The sequence below is a fragment of the Mesoplodon densirostris genome, chromosome 1 (genome assembly GCF_025265405.1).
Source record: "Mesoplodon densirostris isolate mMesDen1 chromosome 1, mMesDen1 primary haplotype, whole genome shotgun sequence".
NCBI classification, from domain to species: domain Eukaryota; kingdom Metazoa; phylum Chordata; class Mammalia; order Artiodactyla; family Ziphiidae; genus Mesoplodon; species Mesoplodon densirostris.
In genome coordinates this window covers 31,765,803-31,788,248 of record NC_082661.1, presented here as the reverse complement: position 1 = coordinate 31,788,248, position 22,446 = coordinate 31,765,803, and the positions used below count along the sequence as shown (strand labels likewise).

The 22,446-nt window shown below is 45.4% G+C and overlaps 2 protein-coding genes across 5 annotated transcripts in view; one reads left to right on the top strand and one right to left on the bottom strand.

The window, feature by feature from the left end:
* Window positions 1–13,495, bottom strand: part of MMS19 (MMS19 homolog, cytosolic iron-sulfur assembly component) — a 33,302-nt gene extending 19,807 nt beyond the window's left edge. Inside the window, exons 1-2 of one of the 2 annotated variants that reach the window (XM_060101352.1) lie at window positions 13,363–13,495; window positions 1,719–1,767 (exon numbers count right to left, since the gene is read on the bottom strand). In XM_060101352.1, coding sequence (XP_059957335.1) covers window positions 1,719–1,767; window positions 13,363–13,474 — 161 coding nt within the window. In that variant the 5' untranslated portion in view covers window positions 13,475–13,495. The remainder of the gene's footprint in view (window positions 1–1,718; window positions 1,768–13,362) is intronic. The other variant, XM_060101345.1, reaches the window with a different exon arrangement.
* A 512-nt stretch (window positions 13,496–14,007) lies between these two features.
* Window positions 14,008–22,446, top strand: part of UBTD1 (ubiquitin domain containing 1) — a 52,382-nt gene continuing 43,943 nt past the window's right edge. The window contains exons 1-2 of one of the 3 annotated variants that reach the window (XM_060110337.1): window positions 14,315–14,403; window positions 19,383–19,421. Coding sequence is in view for 1 of the 3 variants with exons in the window: in XM_060110288.1 (XP_059966271.1) it covers window positions 14,334–14,403 (70 nt within the window). In the remaining 2 variants the exon portion in view is untranslated. Of the gene's footprint in view, window positions 14,404–19,382; window positions 19,422–22,446 lie in introns of all 3 variants that reach the window. The other 2 variants (XM_060110421.1, XM_060110288.1) reach the window with 2 other exon arrangements.

Below are 22,446 nucleotides of genomic sequence, written 5' to 3'. Positions count from 1 at the left end.
CTCCTTCTCATACAACTGTGACATTCCTCTGAAACAGAGCTTAGCAGCTAACCACAGGGCTCAAGAGGTGACTGGCAGCTGCAGCTTCTGCCAAAACAGGAGGAGAATAAATATATCACTGTTAAAGCAACCACTATAGTCTTAGGGACCATATCGTCTTTATAACTGGAAGACCATTATGGTCTTTATAACTGGACGTTTACAAAGTAAGATGGTCAGAGTAAAGGTTTTAACTATTTAGGATTATTGATATGGGAGGACCTAGGCTGAAGCAACAAGGAGGTGATTTATCTTCAAAACAAATCACATTTAGACATAGCAGAAGGAATCTAAGTAAATGCCGGAGGTAGAAGACTTCTGAAAGAGAACTGGCCAGGATACATGAATGAAACCTCAAGGTTAAGAGTATCTATAGCTAGGGGTAATGGGGCAAAAAGAAGCTCACTCTTGACAGGATCCTTAGGATAGGAACTTATAGAAAGGTAGAAGTAGAAAACTGTGCATTTAAAAATGGGCCAAGGCACACAAATGCTCATAGCAGCATTATTCAGAATAGCCAAAATGTGGAAACAACTCAGATATCCCTCAACTGATGAATGGTTAAACAAAATGTGGTATATCCATATAACAGAATATTGTTCAGCAAGAAATGAAGTACTGATACTTGCTACAACAGGGATGAACTTTGAAAACATTATGCTAAGGGAAAGAAGCCAATCACGAAGGTTACATATTACTGTATAATTCCATTTATATGAAATTTTCAGCATAGGCAAATCCACAGAGACAGAGTAGATTAGTGGTTGCCAGAGGCTAGGAAGAGAAAGGAATGGGGAGTGATTGCTAATGGGCGTGGGGTTTCTCTTTGGGGTGATGAAAATGTCTTAAAATTGACTGTTTGATAAGGGTTGTACAAATCTGTGAATACACACTTTAAAATGGTGAACTTTATGATAGATAAATTGTATCTCGATAAAGCTGTTATTTAAAAAAAAATGGACCAAGGCCACAACAACATGAGGAGAAAGGCCAAAAGGTCTCTTATGTGGGAAAAATGCATAATAGTGACCTACTCCCCCACCCTCTCCCCAATTTTCTAGTTTTTTCTGTTTTAGAAGACATGCTAGCCACGACAGTTAACAACCTTCGCTACTAAGACTTGTCAATTTAAATGGTCTACCAAGTACGAAATATGAGGAAAGCAGACATTAGACTAAAAGCATATAGGTCCTCTGGAGCTTGGAATATCTGGTGGTAACACTGGTCTTCCAGCTGTTTTTCTAAGCCGTTTCCTATAGTGGGGAACCTGGTGCAAGGTCAGCCTCTTGACCACTCCCCAGGCTGGGCTCACAGCAGGTCTGAGTCAGATGTAGGCTGACTAGAATCCTATCGGGGAGGGTGGGTCTAAAGAAGCAGAAGAGGAGTCCCAGATCTAATTAACTAACAGTTGATGGCTTTCAACCACCCATCTCAGCCTAAACCTGTGGGCTGACTCAGAAGCTAATGTGACCCACAGGCGGTGTTCCCAACACTTCCTTAGGGGCCTCAGTCAGGTGGCAAGAATCATTTTTCAGGAGAAACACTGGCTTAACCTGAGGTACTGATATGGGAGGGGGAGGAGGGTGTTGGGCTACAGTAGGAGAAATTCAGGACAAAATAACTTTTTCAGAGTGCAGCGCCAGGGCTGGAGACGGGTATTCTAGAGCAGAGGCTCTTACCCAAGGGCTTCCACCACTTGTAACACCGTATAGCTTCCAGATTTCACATCTAAAGGAAAGAAGAAAAAGAAATCTGAAAAAACAAAAATAAAACTCCATCCCAGGGTTCAATGGCTCTAATTACCAATGTTTTTGCCTACCCTAGGGCTTACACCATGGGGCCCACCGTGCTTGCCAAGAGCCTCTCCTACATGAAAGGCATTTCTGTAACACTTCAAGTGTGTAGCTCCAAGTATAAAAATTGAAAAGAAAGTCAATATATCATTTGCAGGTAACCTGTTTATCTAGAAAATCCAAGAGAAATAAATGAAAAAAATACTACAAACAAAATAATTCATTAGGGTGGCTAGGTACAAAATTAATATGAAATTAAGAACTTTCACATACACACATACAATAGCCTAAAAAATTATATAAAGGAAAAAAGAGCCTATTTACAATAGCAACAAATAAAAATTTAAAAAGAGAGAAAGAGAGAGAAAAATACCTAGATATAAACTTAACAAAAAATGTGAATATCTGGGGACTTCTCTGGTGGCTCAGTGGTTAAGAATCTGCCTGCCAATGCAGGGGACACAGGTTCAATCCCTGCTCCGGGAAGATCCCACGTGCCGTGGAGCAACTGAACCCGTGTGCCACAACTACTGAGCCTGCACTCTAGAGCCTGGGAGCCACACTACTGAGCCCATACGCCAAAACTACTGAAGCCCGTGCGCTCTATGGCCTGCATGCCACAACTACTGTAGCCCACGCGCCTACAGCCTGTGCTCCACAACAAGAGAAGCCACCACAATGAGAAGCCCACGCACTGCAATGAAGAGTAGCCCCTGCTCGCCGCAACTAGAGAAAGCCTGCAAGCAGCAACAAAGACCCAACGCAGCCAAAAAAAAAAATATATATATATATATGTGAATATCTGAATGGTGAAAACTTTAAAGAGAGAAAGTTACTGTGTAAAAAATAATACATAATTAGGGCTTCCCTGGTGGCGCAGTGGTTGAGAGTCCGCCTACCGATGCAGGGGACACGGGTTCGTGCCCCGGTCCGGGAAGATCCCACATGCCACAGAGTGGCTAGGCCTGTGAGCCATGGCCGCTGAGCCTGCGCGTCCGGAGCCTGTGCTCTGCAATGGGAGAGGCCACAACAGTGAGAGGCCGTGTACCGCAAAAAAAATAATAATAATAAAAGTAAAAAACAAAAAATAACCAGTGTAGTGTGAGTTCATATTCAAAGAAATCAATGGTACAGAAATAGAATAGAAAATACAGAAAGAGACACAAATACATGAGAATATGATTTTAAAAATCATATTTCAATTAATGAAAAACAGACTATTCAATAAATGGTGTTGGCATGATTGGGTAAATATTTGAAACAAACAAACAAACAAACAAACCAATGGCTCGGAATCTTTCACCAAAGTAAATTTCAAATGGATTAAAGAAAAAAACACGAGAACATTTCTAAGTATAACGTAGTTATATTTAGCCATAAAAGAAAAGATTGGTTAAAATCAGCTACATTAAAAAAAATTGAATTTTCTGCAAGGCAAAAACAAACATCATAAGACAAACTGGGAAAAAATATTTGCAATTCTTTTTTTTTTTTTTTTGCGGTACGTGCGCCTCTCACTGTTGTGGCCTCTCCCATTGCGGAGCACAGGCTCCGGACGTGCAGGCTCAGCGGCCATGGTTCACGGGCCCAGCCGCTCCGCGGCATGTGGGATATTCCCGGACTGGGGCAAGAACCCGCGTCCCCTGCATCGGCAGGAAGGCTCTCAACCACTGCGCCACCAGGGAAGCCCTGCAATTCTTATAACAAAGGGCTATTTTACCAATATAAAAAGCACTTCCACAAGCCATTGAGAAAAAAGACCAACAACCAATTTAAAAAGATGCTCAACCATATTAACAGGAATGCAAATTCAACTCCCCAAAACGTTGGTTTTTAACATACTAGACTGGCAAAGATCAAACATTTTGTATCACGCTTATGTTTGGTGATGGTGCGTGGAATTAAGGCACTCTTAAACACTGTAGGTGGAGTAAAAATTGGTACAGCCCTTTTATGGAGCACCCCCCCACCTTTTTTGGCCGCGCCTGTGGGGCATGGAGGATTTTAACTGCTTGACCAGGGATTGAACCTGTGCCCCCTGCAGTGGAAGCGCGGAGTCTTCACCACTGGACCACCAGAGAAGTCCCTATGGAAGGCAACTTGAAAATACTTTTTAAATTACAAATGTATGTAGGCTTTAACCCAGGGAATCTTCTCAGAATTTATCCTATATACTTGTAAAAGTGCAAAATAATGCATGTACAAGTTTTTTCATTTCAGAATGATATTAATAGCAAATGACTGCAAACAACAAATGGCTGGGACATGGAAGCAACCTGTGTCCACCGACAGATGAATGGATAAAGATGTGGCACATATATACAACGGAATATTACTCAACCATAGAAAGGAATGAAAGTGGGTCATCTGTAGAGAGGTGGATGGACCTAGAAACTACAGAGTGAAGTAAGTCAGAAAGAGAAAAACAAATGTTATATATTGACACATACATGTGGAATCTAGAAAAATGGTACAGATGAACCAGTTTGCAAGGCAGAAATAGAGACACAGATGTAGAGAACAAACCTACGGACACCAAGGGGGGAAAGTGGCGGGGAGGGTGGTGGTGGTGGTGGTATGAACTGGGAGATTGGGATTGACATGTATACACTAATATGTATAAAATAGATAACTAATAAGAACCTGCTGTATAAACAATAAATAAATAAAATTCAAAAAAAAGAAACAAGTTAAATAAGTTATAGTATATCCATAATGGAATTCTCTGTAACTACTTAGGAAAAAAATTGAAAAAAGACTGAGGAACCTGTGTATTTATACAGATAGTGGGACAAGATTTAAAAGCAGAACATAAATAGGGTGTACATAAATAGTATATAGTATGTAGATAGCATTGTTTTTAAAGGGAGGGAGAATTATTTCTATTTGTATTTATTTATATCTCTAGAAGATGAAAGGAATTAGTAGCACTGGTTGTCTCTAGGGAGGGAGACGGGTAGCTGGGGGTTGAGAGGTAGACTTAAAAAAATGTTTTACACTTTGGAATAATTTTAGATTTAAAAAAAGGTTGTAAAGACAGTACAGAGTTCCTGTATACCCCTCACCCAGTTTCCCTGAATGTTACCATCTTACATAGTACATCTGTCGAAACTAAGAGAGATTAGCATTTGTATATTACTTTTAATTAAACTCTAGACTTTATTCAGATTTTACCAGTTTTTCCACTAATGTAATTTTCCTGTTTCAGGATCCAATTAAGGACACCACATTGCAACTAGCCATCATGAATCCTTAGTCTCCTCTAGTCTGTGAAAGTTTCTCAGTCTTCCTTGCTTTTCATGACCTTGGTATTTTAAAGAAGTACTTTATAGAATGTCCCTTGATATGGGTTTCTTTGATGTTTTCCTCATGTTTAGCCTGGGGGTATGGATTTGGAGAAAGAATGGCATAGAGGTGAGGTGCCTTTCTCATAACATCATATCATAGGTACAGTATATCAACATGACTTATCACTGGTGATTTTAACTTTGATCACTTGGTTAAGGTAGTGTCAGCAGGTCTCTGCACCATACATACTGTTACTATTTTTTCTTTTCCCACACTCTTTCCTTTGGAAGGGAGTCACTAAGTCCAGTCCACAGTCAAGGGGAAAGGGGAGATTAAGCTTCATTTCCTAGGAGAGTATTTATCTATCTATGTTATTTGGAGTTATTCTAAGGAAGATTCATCTCTTCTCTTTTCTTCATTTATTCAGTTGTTTACATCAGCATAAGCTCATGTATATTTTACGCCTTGGGTTATAATCCAATACTATAGGTTATTTTTAAATTTTTTTATTTTTTGCGGTACACGGGCCTCTCACTGTTGTGGCCTCTCCCATTGTGGAGCACAGGCTCCAGACGCGCAGGCTCAGTGGCCATGGTTCACGGGCCTACCCGCTCCGCGGCATGTGGGATCTTCCCGGACCGGGGCACGAACCTGTGTCCCCTGCATCGGCAGGCGGACTCTCAACCACTGCGCCACCAGGGAAGCCCCAATACTAGGTTATTTTGTTGCTAAAATTTTCTATCTTTGGCCGTGGGGAGCTTTTTTAGGTTGGCACCAGTGTCCCCTTGACATGCCCCATCCTTTTATTTTTTTAAGTGCTTTCTTATTTTCTGGCACTACAAAATACTTCAGGCTCATCTTGTAACTTCCCTGCCCCAACCCTTGAATCAGCCTTTTCTCCAAGAAGCCCTGGTTCCTTTTATTGGAGAATAGTATTAAAAACCAAGATCTGGGTGTAACTGTGCTCATTGCTATTGGGGTGTCACTGCTTCTAGGCCCTCCTCAGCAGAGAGAGCTGGGAAATATATGTATGTACTCTAACCCATGTATACACACATATTATCATTATGTCTGTATCTAACCATATATTAAACTAAACATAAGATCATATTAGTCTCCTCTCTAATCTAGTGCCACAGGGTTCATTCTAGCCTTCCCCCTTGCTTATTTGTAATTTGTTTCTCTGACAGTGAGAAACCTGGTTCCCATGATCTATTATACCATTTATTATTCTTTTCAACACTAGTGTAGCTAATAAACTACTTTCAGAATTGTCAGCCTCTGTGAGAAACAAATTTATAAGCACAGTACAATATTTATGTACAGTTTTGTCTTTAGCCTTATAGTCTCCAGACAAAATATTGTTTTCCAAAGTCACTTAGATCAGCTTTTCCCCCCACCCCCTTTTGCAAGGATATACCATACACTAGTAATATAGTAAATTCATTTGTCACAGTCTGCATGCTATCTTGGGATGGAAGGGAGACTTCTCACTGTGTATCCTTTTGCACCTTTTGAATGTTGCACCATGTGAGTGTATTACTTATTTTTGAAAATGCAATTTTAACAGCACAATGGTAATTCACATAGATCTAACAGAATCATTTTGGGATAAATATTCAAAGGAGAAACGAAGAACAAAAGGTTAGCCATCTTCCTAAGCGTTTGATTAACGTAGAGGAGTTTTAGCTCAATAAGGTGTGGCAATCAGGGAATTACCTTCGCAGCCTGTTCTGGGTCCCCAACCCACCTACTTCGAAATGCAAGACCTAATTAGTCAGCTCTCGCCAACACCAGACTTTGGCTAGGTGAAAAACAGGCTTGAGAAAACTCCTAAACTTCCAGTCCCCCTTAAGTCTGTGGTCTCTGAACAATAGCTGTGAACTGAGCTGAGGCGCAATCTGGTACTAGAGTAAGAAGTCCAATCTGACTGAGGAAGGGAGTGCTCTAGTTGGGATTCATAGCTTGTGACTGGCACCAATTTAGACATCAGGCACTCTTAGCCTTACTCGTGCCAGGATGTGGAAGGCCCAGTGCTGCCCCTGCTCCTGAGAAAGAGCCAAAGGGAAAAATGCGCAAGCTGTGGGGTGGGGGAAGGGGCAGCAGCTAGACTAAAAGGACAAACCAAGGCACTGACAGTTGTTCTACACCCAATTTCTTAACGTCAGTACTTAAGAGAGATACCCATTTCTGGGTTACAAAGTTGCACCACTTGGGAGGGTGGAAAAGGGTACTTTTCTGGAACCTCCTGGACAGAACCCAGGAAACTCTGCTGAAAAACCCATCTAAAAAATAATTTCAGGGCTTCCCTGGTGGCGCAGTGGTTGAGAGTCCACCTGCCGATGCAGGGGACACGGGTTCGTGCCCCGGTCCGGGAAGATCCCACATGCTGTGGAGTGGCTGGGCCCGTGAGCCATGGCCGCTGAGCCTGTGCGTCTGGAGCCTGTGCTCCGCAACGGGAGAGGCCACAACAGTGAGAGGCCTGTGTACCGCAAAAATAAATAAATAAATAAATAAATAATAATAATAATTTCAGTAGCGGCCACAAGGGTGTTAGCACATAGGAAGCCACAGGGGACTGATAACTGTTACTGAACTGAACTGAACCATCCTTCTTCAGCAACACCATCAAGGTCCTCTGTGTATGCTGGGCTAGGGACTCTCTTTGGAAGTACCTCAAGTGCTGTTAAGACAAAGTACCTCACTATTAGGTCTCACTCAGTCACCTCTAATTTTTTCATTAAAAAAAAAAAAGTGAGGTATAATTTACATACAGTGGGATGCACAGTGAACGTATAATTTCATTAGTTTTAACAAAAGTATACCCACAGTAATCAACACCCCAATCAAGATATAGAATATTTCCACCACCAGAGAAAGTTTCCCTCACACTCTCTACTAGTCAATCTCATTGCTATAGGTTGCCTCAAATTTTATAAATGAAAAAGAGTTCTTCAGCATTCAGTATACATCATTATGAAACTGGCTGTTTTACAATTAAAGAAACATCCATTTGCATGTGATTTCTTGAATCCCAGTATATGGGTGAATTCTCCTGGCAAAGCCCTTTAGTCTTCATACTTTCACAAAGAATCCATCTTGAATTAATGCAGCACAAACATAAAAGTGAAGTATAAAAGTCATACAAAATTAGGAAAAAATGAAGAAATAATAAAGCTATTGTAACAGTAAATAAGAGTAAGGAAAATGGCAAATAAGGTGGCAAAGAACTAGAATCAGTATTTTGAAGATGTTTTCACAAAGGTGACTAAATCTAACATCTTATTCTAGTTCTGTTGAGCCTATCTTAGAAATGTCTTTCAAATTTTCATCTTTTCCTTTTCATCCCTGATAACCAGACTATACAGGGACAGCTGTCAAAATAGCCTTCAACTTGTTAGTGTAATGAAAAGGTTCTGTAATTTTTAGATAGTGGTGGTAGTTGTAGAACACTGTGAATGTACTAAAAGCCACTTATTTATACACTTAAAAAGGTTACAGTGGTGAATTTTATCTCAATTAAAAAAAAAAAGCCTTCTGATCCATCCCTAATCTATCTAAAATGCACAATTACTTCCCTGCTCACCAATCTCCCTTTGCCCCTCATTGCCTAAGACCTGACTCCTTGGCTTGATGTCATTTACGATTTAGCTCTTAATCCCCTCCAGCCTCACCTTTGATCATAACTCCTATCATTCAGTCGCATGAAATCTCAACATGTCAAGCTCTTCCATATCCTTAAGCCTGGAAACACATTCCCTTGGTTTGGAATGCCTCTTTCCTGCCCTTGTCAGTCTGAGAAACTTCAACACCTCAAGACCCACCTCAAGACCCAGCTCAAATGGCAACTGTTCTGTGAAGCCTTCCTTGATTCCCCAAACAGAATTACTCCCTCTTACACGTTCCTTGAATCATTCTTTTTTTCTTTTTTTTTGCGGTAAGCGGGCCTCTCGCTGTTGTGGCCTCTCCCATTGCGGAGCACAGGCTCCGGACGCGCAGGCTCAGCAGCCATGGCTCACGGGCCCAGCCGCTCCGCGGCATGTGGGTTCTTCCCGGACCGGGGCACGAACCTGCGTCCCCTGCTTCGGCAGGCGGACTCTCAAACACTGCGCCACCAGGGAAGCCCCCTTGAATCATTCTTTTAAAAAACTGTCATGTACGTTTGGTTTCATTTATCCATTCAACATTTATTGAATACCTATTATAAATCAATTACTGTGTTAGGACTGGAGAGAGAAATATAGACAGGGAGCTTTTAAGGAGCCCAGTCTGTTGGGGCAGAAAGACATTTAAAACAATCAAAGAACAACAAGTACAGTGTTACCACAGTGGTATAAACAGAGCCTGGGGTAACATAGGAAAGGAGTAAAATTCTTGGGTGTATGGGACCGTCCATCACTAACTTTAAGTGATTAGTTCTCTTAACAATAAAAGTTCTTCCAAATGAAAAATACCTGGAAGTACTGTTAATTATGCACTTGGACTCTAGGGATGAAAGAAGCTAATAAAAAGTTAATTTTCCTAGGGGTAGTCTCACTGGCATAAGAAAAATAAATATAAGTTCCTTTCCCTATATAGGTTGGTCTAAGTTTTTCCAATGTGTCCAAGATTTGTTCTCTAAAAATGGACCTACTGGCACCTGCTAAATACCCACTCTTTCCTCAGCAGGGCACCAGTCCGTGTGGGGCACTGAGGAGTCGTCAAAGGAGTATTTATATGAGCACTGACATAGAATGCACAATCAGACCTCTGTCTGATGGAGTTGCAGCCTCTTGAGAATCTGGAGTAGCAGCCAAGGGGGAAGGGGAGAGGGGGGAGGATGTGAAGGAACAGGAGAGAGAAAAATCCCAATCAGGATTCAGTTCCAATCAAGCGCTCAAAATGCCCTTTCTGCTGAGAATGCCACAGACATTTCTCAGAACTATATTTTACTTTTCTTTAACAGTTTTCTGGTTTCAAGAATAGTGGTCTCCTCATGGAATTACAAATGTAGGAAAATACAATAAAGACTGAAATGAAGGCAAATCCAAATAACCAAGAGGAAGAAAATTTATATCCATCACCTATAAATCCAACATGTTCAAAATCAGCTCCCTTCCCAATTTTTGGACATAGTACTTTTCTTTTGCTCATCTTCAGGCTCAAAAGCTTGAGGTCATCTTAGAGTCCTCCCTCTCCTCCAAGCCCTGTAACTAATTAGCCCTCAAATTCCAGATTCTTCCTTCAGCATCTTTTATTTCATTCATTTATACCACCTACTTATGCTAGTCTCCAGGAGACTATGGTGGTAGAAGCAGGCAGGTAGGATGTGGAGATGTGTACAGAAGTAGCTACTAAACAGTCTGCGAATAAGTATGAGCGGTTGAGAAATAAGTACCACAAAGATTCTGAACTGTGAGATGACGTCTGGCTGGAGGAATCAGGAGACACTTGGGGGCAGGCAGTGAGCCCTCAAGCTGGGCCTTTAATCCCAGGCCTAACTTTAATTAGATGGAGCCAGTGGAGGGATCTGGGAAGCAAAGCAATCAGGGGAACAGCAAATCAACTGGCTGCCTGGAACTAAAGATCCAGGAGGGGAGTGGTAGCCATTGAATGCCTGGCTGAGCAGCCTTTAACTCTTAGGCTGCCAGGTCATTTCTCTTCCATCATTTGCACCTTTACATCTGACACCTACTCTCATCAGGAACCCAGGTGCAAAACAAAGTTGGTGGTAGCTGCCTTTGTGATCACAGGACGTTCCTTCTGCAGTTACAATTTGTAGGAGAGGCTGCTGCTATGAGTGGCTGAATAGAAAGCTGGTCCCTTCAGCACCAACAAAGCTTGACTTAGGCTGGAGGATTAGAAAGCACATCTTATTCTGGGGATGCTTCAAAACTCTTGTCAGCCTTCAACAACCTTAACTAAGGCTGTGATCTAAGATTGAGAATACCGATTTAATCCTTCTCAAATTCATCTTCACTATATGACTCCCTTGCTCAAGGATCTACATTGATCCCAATTACCTACAATAGGTCATTTAAATCCCTCTGTTTAGAATCCAAGGTTAGGCATCATCCAACCCCACCAAACCTTTTCAACCTTATCTGTTATTACCCCTCTGTTAGTTATCTGTTATTACCAACCTCCTTTCCTAATCAGGAGAGCTAAATTACAACAGGGCTAGTGTTACAGTCTTAGCTGAGCTAAATTTAAACTAGACAACAGTTTAGGCCACTTTTTTTTCAGGCACAAAAAATATAAATTCTACAAAAATATTTATAAGAACTTGGCGGTCTTTACTCATGCTGACTTCTCAAGTGTGTTCTGAATTTGAAGAACCCTAAATTAATGTGTTCATAATGTATAAATGTGAAAAAATAGTTACAAATAACACTTTTTATAGTAATGTTCTTTATCTTTTTTTTTTTTTTTTTTTGTGGTACACAGGCCTCTCCCGTCGCAGAGCACAGGCTCCAGACGCGCAGGCTCAGCGGCCATGGCTCACGGGCCCAGCCGCTCCAAGGCATGTGGGATCCTTCTGGACCGGGGCATGAACCCGTGTCCCCTGCATCGGCAGGCGGACTCTCAACCACTGCGCCACCAGGGAAGCCCTGTTCTTTATCTTGATAGTGGGTAGGTGTAAGCATTTTTCAAAATCAGTGAATGGATGCTTAAGATTTGTACACTTCATTGAATACAAGTTTTACACCAAAATTTGTATTAAACTATAAACAAACCCTAGTTAATGATATGCATACCAAAGCAGTTAGAGGGAAGTGTACTGCTATCTGCAATTTAAATGACGGATAGATACATGATAAAGCAAATTATATTAAAATGTTAATGGTAGAATCTAGGTGGTGGGTGTATGTGTGTTTTTCTTATGAAAAAATTACTTAGACTTTGCTGTATGTTTGAAAATTTTCATAATAAAACATTGGGAAAAATGACATTGATAATACACTGTAGTTATTAATCATAAGCACTGACGACACACTATACTGTACAAAGCTGTAAGAAGTTAACTTAGTGGAAAGGCTACATCAGGCATTTATTTGCTCCTTGATGCTCCCATGTCACCCTGCACATACCTCTTACAGCCCTTTTCATGGTGTACTATCCGTTCGCATGGCAGTCTCTCCCACTACATTATAAGTCCCTGGCAGGCACAGATCTAGCGTAATTTGTATTTATATCCCTATTACTTTGCATTGTGTTTCAAGACTAATATGTTTAATAATGGTGGAAGGATTGAATTAAATTGAAATATTGTTAAGGATCAAAGTATTATACTTCTGGCAGATTCACATTATTCATTTCTCACATATTCTAATAGTGAATATGTTCAATTTTCAAGAGAAATGTATCCTTTACTTCTCCCCAAACACGCAGAATTTCCAAAAATAGAGACAAAAATCATCTGTACTGACAAGATTATTTTGTATTCTATTACTTAAACACAAGGTCTGAAGGCCTCCTAACGTTCAGTAACTTTTTAGATTTTTTTTTCTAAAAGAGTGAAGTCTCAGAATTCCAAGGAAATCTGTAATTTGTTTTATTCAAATCTTAGATAAGCTGTCAGAACTAAGAGATCCCTAAACTGATCAAAAGCAGGAAAGTGGAGTTCTGGGGAAAAGATAAAAACAAACTCCACGTTAAAAAGTCACAAAGCAAATTAATCAAGAACTTTACCAAGAAACGGAGGGAAAGCCTTAAGGAAGATACGCAGAACTTCTCAAACTCCCCCTAGACTGGTTTCTCTCCTCCTCTCTCCAACTACAGCCAGTCAGATATCCGGCCGCCCGGCCAGTCCCAGCATGCCACGCGACTGGAGCTGATGCCGCTGAAGATGCTTCTTGTCACGTCAACTTCCTAGAAACAACGTGCTTTCGCGGCGTGAGCCCGTGATTCTGAACTGCAGGACCTGGGTCCGAGTCCCAGCTCCCCCACCGGCCTGATCTGAGAGTCTCTTGCCCTCGCTGGGCCTGTTTCCTCATCTGTGAAATGGTAATTAATCTCCTAACCCCGGCCGGCGCACAGGATGGCTATAAACCGAGACAAGGGGCGTAAGGGCGCTTTACGGAAGACTGCAAGCGACTCGCAATTTGTTATGGCTCTTAAGCACGCGGTGTTCACAACCAGCCCCGGACCAATCTCTCAAAGTCACCGCTGTCCCTCACTCCCTTCCCTCCCGGCGCCTGTGCTGAGGCCGCTCCCTCCTGGAGGCCCCCAAGCGGAAGCCGTGCGGCGCCGTCGGCCGTACCTGCAGCCACTTGGTCAGCGGGGCCCTCCTGCTGACCCATGACGAAGTCTTGCACGAGGCCCCACAGGGCGCCCGTAGGCGCCACCGCCTCCAGAGCGGCGGCGGCGGCCATGACGCGAACTGGAAACCGTGGGAGGGGAAGTGGGAGGTGGCATGGGACGGGCCTCTCCGCGCACGCGCCTCCTGAGCCAATTGCCTGGCGAAAGCTGAGGGGGCGGGGCGCTCTCTGGATTACGTGCCTGCCGGCTCCAGGCCCGGCAGTTCCAGGGAGGGATGGGACGGTCCCTCCCCAAGGGGCGGGGCCTGGAGTCGGGGCGGTGGCTCAGGGAGGGAGGTCTGCTGATGGGCACGCAGCCGGGGGTCTTTGAGGGCGAATGATTCCCAGCCCAGCTCCCTGGGAGAGGGGCGGTGGGGCGGGCACCTGGCTGGGTGGGGCCGAGGGGCGGTACGCACCCTGGGGGAAACCAATGAAAAAACAAGGCCGGCCCAAGGGGGCGGTGTCGTCGGTCACATGCGCACCTGGGCGGGGCGGTGCCGCCGGCGCGGGCACCGAGAGCCGATGGCAGGGAGCGGGGCCGGGCTGGGGCGGGGTTAGGCAGGTGAGTGACAGGCTCCGGGGGGCCGGCCGCAGCTGGGAGCCCCGAGCGAACCGGGAGTAGCTGCGGCGGTGCCCGCCCCCTCTCTCCGCCCCTCCAGCGGAGCTGGTCTCCGGCCGGGCACCGTCGCGGGCCCCCCTGGCCCGGCCACCTGGGACTGTGCTGGGTAGTCGGCCACCTCCCTCTCTCCCCTCGCCCGCAAAGTTTGTGGCGAAGCCGGTGCAGGGGTAGAGCACGCCCCCGGGGGAGATCGGGGAGCGCCGGATGCCGGGCGGCAGGAGCCGTTGACCCGGGACGCCGCCGTCCGGGGCAGGAGCGCGGAGCAGCCGACCACCCCGCCGCCTCCGGTGCATGGGGCCCGGCTGAGGAGCCAGCATGGGCAACTGCGTGGGGAGACAGCGCCGGGAGAGGCCGACCGCCCCAGGACACCCCCGCAAGCGAGCAGGTAACGACAGGGAAGGGAGCAGGGTCGTCGGCGCCCTGCCAGTTGTCCTCCTTCTTGCCCGAGACTTGGGCTTCCCGAGCGACCTCCCACGGCTCCTGGCGCCTGAGTTTCCCCGATGGCTGCTCCGGAGCCAGACGGGGTCCCCCTGCCCAGCCCCGCGGGCCGGGGGAGCCGAGTTGGGGCAACCGCGAGCGCTGACCCGGCTGCGAGCCCAACTCGCTCCAACTGGGAAGCTCCGGGTGGGGGTGGGGGCGGGGGCAGGAAATGTTTGCAGACCGCAGCTGGGCCGGCGGCGGGGAGGAGAGCCCCGGGCGGGGGCGCCGCTGGCCCGTCAGCGGTGCCGGGGTCGGACGCCCGCCCGTCGGGGCATGGCGCGGACGACCAGGCGTCCCCAGAACTCGGGGCGAGCGAAACGAGAACAGTCGCTCCTTCCAAAGACTGTGTCATTATCGGGCTGCAGATCGTGTCTGCCGGAATCCGACTTGCAAAAGCAGCGCAGGACTCTGGGAAAGAAATCTTTATTTTTCCCGCAGGGCTTTTTAGAGCCTCTCGGTCGTCTGAGAGTCTAGGAAAGGTGGGGTGCGGGGTGGGAATCGCACTCGGGTTGTTGGGATCCTTCCCAGCCTTGGGAATGGGATCTGCTCCCTGGTGATCCGCGAGGGCCGGCAGCTCCTTCTCACTTTCTGGGTACACTCCTCCTATCCTGGCGCTTCGCCTGGGTAAGAGGTCTGGCGGTCGTTTCCCCGGGTCTTGTACTCACTTCACTTCCTTCTCTGAGGGTGTTGCGAGGGCCTTCTGAGAATGATAAAATCGCAGACTTTAGAGCTGAAAGAGACCTTCGAAACTTGTCTAGAGTCCAGATAGACCTACCTCCTCTTGTCTATGAAAAGCCCAGATCCAGAGAGGTTGAGCAGCTTGTCCCCAGCCACACAGCTAGTCAGTAGTACAGCTGGGGCTAGAATGCAGTCTCCTGTTCCACTCAATTGCCACATATCCCTTTATGTAAGAGGAGCCACAGGCAGAGTTGTTAATGAAGTAGAAACTCTAGTTGGAGTTTCCTGTCTCCTTTGACACCGAAGGTTTGTGTTGCTTGAGTTCCGGAAACTGGGACGGAAGATGAGGGGAAACATGGGGGAAGCAGGGAAGGATGTCTGTGTGGTGGACAGGATGACTTGTGCAAGAAGCAACATGTGTTTACAGGGAGGACGACGTAAAATTTAGCGTTGAAGTCCTCTTGTCTGAGGGCAACCCTGGCCATTCTTCGGACTGAGGAAAGTTGATTCTCAAATCCAAAGGCTTTCTTCCTTTCATTCATTCACTTATTCAACAAATACTTATTATTTATGTGCTCAGCCCACATAGTTGATTTGTAGCATTTTTAATTGTTGATAACCCTCTCCCATTTGAAACTCCAACACCTCCCCCAACTTTTCCCTCCTTGGCATTGTTTTTTTGTCTCTGATCGCTCCCGCCCGCCATCACCTCCTAGTGTGGGACGCCCATGGTTCAGTCTGACATTCCGTTTGTTTCTCTCATCATGCTCCCTCCCGGAGGAATCTTACTCAGCCCCCCAACTCGTCCATTGGGAAGGCCCCTACGCTGTATCTTCAACTGTTGCCTCTCCAACCCCAGACTCATATATCTAAATGCCCACTGGACACAGATGTAGTTAACCTCAGGTTCAACAGTTCTAAAACCAGCTCTGCATCTCTCCTCAACTAGCTTCCCTTTACTCTTCCATTCTTCAGGCTGCCTAAATGTATACTTTGAAGAATTCTCCCTGCTGTCTTTGTCTCCACGTCCTGGAGGAGTCATTCAGTGGGCCCTGCTGGTTCTTCCTTTAGCAGGACTTACAAACCTGCCCCTTGTCACCTCAAGGCCAGCTCATCTCCCAGACTGAAGTTAGTTCCCCACCAAAGGCAAATACATCTTCAGTTATTCATCCAGTGCCTGCACATGGTGGTGTCCCAGAAGGCATTTGTTAAATTAACGTGTCTGAACCCTGTAAGTTCTATGTTCAGAAATCTTTCTGCCCCTCCCACTCCTACAAGAACTTTAACTTTCAAGGCTGTTCAAGTCTGGTCCAGTCCTACCTTTTAAGGCGTGATTTCTTTCTCTTCTTTGACATTAATGTCACCTGTGTTTGCTCATGCCCTTTCTCCCTTCTTATCAAGAGCCTTTCTTCTCTTCAAGGTCCACCTCAAATCCCTTATCTTTCTGGAAGCACCTTGCCTGACAAGTCCCTCCCACCTCCCAGCAACCATGATTGCTCTTTCTGAGAACTCCTGCAGTCCCATTATACCACTTACTTAACAATTATCTACTCCATATTATTAGTCATTTCTTTGATGTTACAGTCATATCAGCGACTGCATTGCAAGCCTTGAAGACCGTGTGTGTGTGTGTGTGTGTGTCTCTCTGTCTCACTCATTCATATAGTCATACACACACACACACACACACACACACACGGCACTTAGCACAATGACTTGTACAGAGGAAGCACTCAATATTTGTTGATTTTAAAAGGCTTACACGGGAATTCCCTGGCAGTCCAGTGATTAGGACTTGGCTCTTTCACTGACGTGGCCTGGGTTCAGTCCCTGTGGGGGAACTAAGATTCCACAAGCCATGTGGCGCAGCCAAAAAAAAAAAAAAAAAAAAAAATTAAAAAAATAGATTAAATAAATAAATAAAATTTTCACCTAAATGTTTTACTGAGGTATATATCTGCATTTAAAAAAAATCTGCTAGTGTATCTTTATTTCACTTCTGTGGGTCCTACTATGAATAGCTTTATTCATACAGTTCAAAGCCAAGGGGAACTCTGGAGGATGACAAGTTTGGTATAAGGGACGGACTCTTTCTTTGCCTTTTAAGTAATTTATTTATTTATTTATTTATTTATGGCTGTGTTGGGTCTTCGTGGCTGCACGTGGGCTTTCTCTGGCTGCAGTGAGTGGGGACTACTCTTTGTTGCAGTGCACAGGCTTCTCATTGCGGTGGCTTCTCTTGTTGGAGAGCACAGGCTCTAGGCACACGGGCTTCAGTAGTTGCAGCATGCAGGCTCGGTAGTTGTGTCTCACGGGCTCTAGAGCGCAGGCTTAGTATTTGTGGTGCTTGGGCTTCGTTGCTCCACGACATGTGGGGTCTTCCTGGACCAGGGCTCGAACCCATGTCCTCTGCATTGGCAGGCGGATTCTTAACCACTGCGCCACTAGGGAAGCCCGGGATGGACTCTTTCTTAACTTCACAGCATGCACCTGACATTCCTGTGACATCTGCAATTTACCCTTTGACAAAGACATAGTTTCATGTTGTAAGACTAATGCCTAAAACTCCCCCTGCCTCCCACCATAACTCTTATCTTTCCTTCGCTACTGCCGTAGTGGGAAGAAACCCTCAACAGAGAGCTAAAACCTGACTTCTAGGTCTAGGCCTGCAGCTGGGTAACCCTGGGCAAGTCATTAACCCTGTCTGGGTCACACTTGCAATATCTCAGAAAGGGAGGGGGCTATACCAGCTCATTAGAGCTGTTTTTTTTTTTTTTTTTTTGCGGTACGCGGACCTCTCACTGTTGTGGCCTCTCCCATTGCGGGGCACAGGCTCCGGACGCGCAGGCTCAGCGGCCATGGCTTACGGGCCCAGCCACTCCGCGGCATGTGGGATCTTCCCGGACCGGGGCACGAACCCGTGTCCCCTGCATTGGCAGGCGGACTCTCAACCACTGCGCCACCAGGGAAGCCCTAGAGCTGTTTTTATCCTCTTCACAAAGGCAGCTGTTCTACACTGGAAAGTTAATGAGCTGAAATCTTACGCATTCTTATGTCATTCTTTGGCCTTTGTTCTGTCTTCCTAGTCACCTGATGGGTGAAGCAGAGACACAAGGCCTACCGGTCGGGGAGTCTTCCAAGAGCTAGAAGGATTAGGCGGTACTCTCATCTCGTCAAGATTTGTGGTTGTCACTCTTTTTTTTTTTTTAACCTATTACTCTTAATACATTCTCGGTAGGTCTGAGTTCTGGGTGGTCTTTGCATGCTCCAGAGAGTACGTGGGGAATTACTCCTTTGGGGGGCTCCCACCAACCCATGCATATACCCTGGATAGATCTGATATCTCTGCCCATGAAGTGGGTGAGGCAGCCCCTCCCAGGCCCGTCCTGGGGAGAAATAGAGGTGGTAGAACAGGCAGGTGTCTTGCCCAGTTCCACCCTTTGAGAATGTGGCAGGGCTGAAGCCCAGCTATCTGTGATGTGCCAAGCATATCCACTTACGTTCTGGAATCTCAAGCTCGGGGTGGACAGACCCAGAGCCCTGTTTTGGGCTGGCTGGGCTTGGCTCTGTGGTTGCAAGAGAGCCTACTTCTCATTGTGTGGGCTGCTGTGGCTATTCTTGAGGGAGTAATTGAGCAACTTCTCCATTTGCTCAGTAAATATTCACTGAGTGCCAGGCACGTTGCTGGCTGTGAACAGACAGGGTCCTTAGCCACATGGAGCTTATAGTTTTGGGGGGGCGCAGACAGTAAACATACAAAGTGTGTGTGATCATACATAGAAATCCTGTGTGATAATACATACGATTTTGTATTATTACATATGCTGGTGACTCCCACATGTATAATTTCAGCCCAGTTTCTCCACCTCCAGCCTTGTATATTTTGCTGCCTGCTCAACACACCTAATGTCTAAAAGCCTTCTCAGTTTAACGTTTCCAAAACAGAATGAAGGCCCACCCCACCCCCTGTCCTCCCAAAGTCAGCTAATGGTGATTTCATCCTTCCAGTTGCTCAGGCCCCCAAAACTCTAATATCATCCCTGACTCCTCCCTTTTAATCCCACCTCCGCTTAATCAATAGATCCTGTTGTCTTTGCTTTAAATGTATCCAGAACCTGACTCACCATCTTCACCACTTTCACCCTGGTTTAAGCTACCATCCGCCTTTTAACTGACCTTCCTGCTTCCTCCCTTGTCTCCCGACAGACTATTTTCATCACAGCAGCCAGAGAGATGCTGTAAACTGTAAGTCAGACTTTGTTACTCCTTTGCTCCCCATCTCATTCAGAGTCCTTGTGTTGGCCTACAAGACACGATAGGATTTTCAGCACCTTGCCTTTCCCCAGCCATCTCTTGTTCTTCATCCCCTGTTCCACCCCCTGAAATCTGAATGGGTCCCTCTCTCTCCTCCTCCAAGGCTCCTCCCTTCTTGTCAGCCAAGGCCTCCCAGGCCGTCCTTTTAGAAACGGATCCCCTTCCTTCCACTACCTGCTCTCAGCATTATCTACCACCTTTTCCCTATTTTATTTTTCTCCCTGGCACTCACCACCACCTGACATTGGCTATCTCCCCTACTGCATGTGACCTGAGATTTTAATTTGTTCGTTCCATGGCACCTAGAGCAGCGCCTGGCATGTAGTAGGTGCATAATGAATACTTGCGGATGAAGCTAGTGTGTAGAACAGAGGGGGTACAGTCTGCAGAAGAGCAGGGATGAGCAGCCCTGATTGCTGTCTCATCTGAGCTGGGTGGATGTATCCTAATGGACGGCTTTAGCTGCAACCCCAAAGTGGTGTTCTGTTCCTGGGACTGGCTTCTCTCTCGCCCCAGGCCTGGGTAAGGTCTCAAATACCTGGGATGTAATGTCCCGTGGTTTGGGAGCCTCTTGCTAGGAGGTGCTAGGGCTGAAGCAGGAGGACAGAGTGAAGCCCCTTACTAGGGTCCCAACCAAGCAGTTAGCACTTTCTTGTTATTTTACGTGTGGAACTATGTAAGAGCGGACCTTTCTCCCAGGCACACATGGTGTTTGTGGTCATTAACTCAAGAGGTGGGTGTGGGGTGGTCTGACAGAGTGTGAGGCAGGAAGGCGGGTGATGTGGACTCCAGGCCTCTCTACCCATCACATTGACTTGCTGGGGAATTTTTAGAATCATAGAATTTTAAAGCTGAAAAGGAACTTAAAGATGTCTTTAACCTCTTTTTCTTTTCCAGCTATTAAAAAGGGAATAAAAATATGTCTACTCCCTGCCAAGTTCACAGAAATATGGTGCAACCTATATAAAAACTGCATAAGCTCCTTTAAGTTTTGAGTATGCTAAGGTCAAGAAATTGTGGTCAAGGTTGAGCGTATTCAAAAGGGAGGGGGTGTGGTCTCTTTGCCACTTTCTTGAATGGTGATCTTGGGCAAGTCATGTGTTTGCTCAGTTAATCATCTCTTTAAAAAAAAAAGATATTTCCAGTTTACTTCAGAGAGATGTTGTGGGGATAAATAAACTAACATTGTTTTTAAAATTACTTTCACGGCTTAATGGTCTGCTCAAATATGAGCTCCCGATCCAGAGTGTCACCTGCCATTGATGGGAAATAGGGCCTTGGTTCTCTGCTCCTTCTTAGTTGTGTGTGCAACTTTGGACAGGCCTCTTGATCTCTTTGAGCCTCAGTTTCCCCATTTGTACAATGGGATGACTGCTGCCCTGCTCACCTCCCAGAGGGATTGTAAGAATCAAGTGCGATCCTGGATGAAAAGAGACTTTGTGAACTTATGAAGTTCCCATTATTCAAAGGTAGAGGATTTTTACACACAAAAACCATAGCCAGTGATTTTCCCCAGATCATTGAAGCTTACTCTTTTTTAAAGAGCAAAACTATAAAAGAAATGTTTAAAAACTATTTTTGGATGGGAATCTTTCTGAAAGGGATGATATGCTTCCCAGCAAAGTATACTGAGCATGAATAACCTCTTCTTTGCAACTTGGTGGTGTTGAGTTTGGACCTGTATGTACAAAGCCCTGCTTGGTGGAGATGGGGACCACAAAAGCCTCTTTCTCTCAAAAGCCTTTATCTCTGAAAGAAGGTGAGGGTGAACTTGTGGCAGGTGGAAGGTAAATTGTTGAGGAAGAGCCCATTACACAGTGGCCTGCCTCGAGGTCCCAAGCAGTATTGGTGTGGGTAGCCTCTTGAACCCTGTTCTGGGCTCTGAATGAGAATAGCGGGTCCTGCCTGATCAGTTACTGTACTCACGACAGTGTGAGGCCCCCAGGCTTTTCAGAATGTAGGGCATTGGGTCCCAAACTAAATGGTTCCCAGCTGCTGTGCTTTTGGGGTTCACGGGGTTCATGTTTCCACCTATAATTGTTGCTCTGTCTTCTCTCTGGTAGTCAGTGTCACTTTTTTTTTTTCCTCATTAAAAAACTTGTGGTTAAATATACACAAGATAAAATATACCATTTTAACAACTTTTAAGTGTACAGTTCTGTAGCATTAAGTATATTCACACTGTTGTGCAGCCATCACCACCATCCATCTTCACAGCTTTTTCATCTTCCCAGCTAAAAATCTGTACCTATTAAACACAGACTCCCCATTCTCCCCTTCCCCAGCCCCTGGCAACCACCGTTCTACTTTCTGTCTCTATGAATTTGACTACTCTGGGTACCACACAGAAGTGGAATCAGGCAATATTAGTCCTTTTGTGTCAGGTTTATTTCACTTAGCATAATATCTTCAAGGTTCATCCACATTGTACATGTGTCACTTGCCTTGCTTTTTAGGGGTGAATTCTATTGTATGTCTATACCACATTTTGCTTATCCATTCATCTGTTGATGGACACTTGGGTTGCTTCCACCTTTTGGTTATTGTGAATAATGCTTCTATGAACATGGGTGTACAAATATCTGTTCGAGTCCCTGCTTTCAGTTCTTTTATGTATATGTCTAGAAGTGGGATTGCTGGATGATATGTTAATTCTGTGTTTCATTTTTTGAGGACCACCTGCCATACTGTTTTCCTCAGTGGCTGCACCATTTTACATTCCCACCAACAATGCACAAGGGTTCCGATTTCTCCACATCCTAACCAATGCTTGTTATTTTCTGTCTTTTTGATAATAGCCATCCCGATGGGTGTGCAGTGGCATCTCACCATAGTGGTCACTTCTTGAGATCCTGACTACCAGGCTCAAATAGCAGCCCCTCCAGTTTCCTGGGGGAACATATGGCTGAGATTGTTAGACTCGTACCTAGAGAGAGAGTAGATGGGCTCAAAGTGA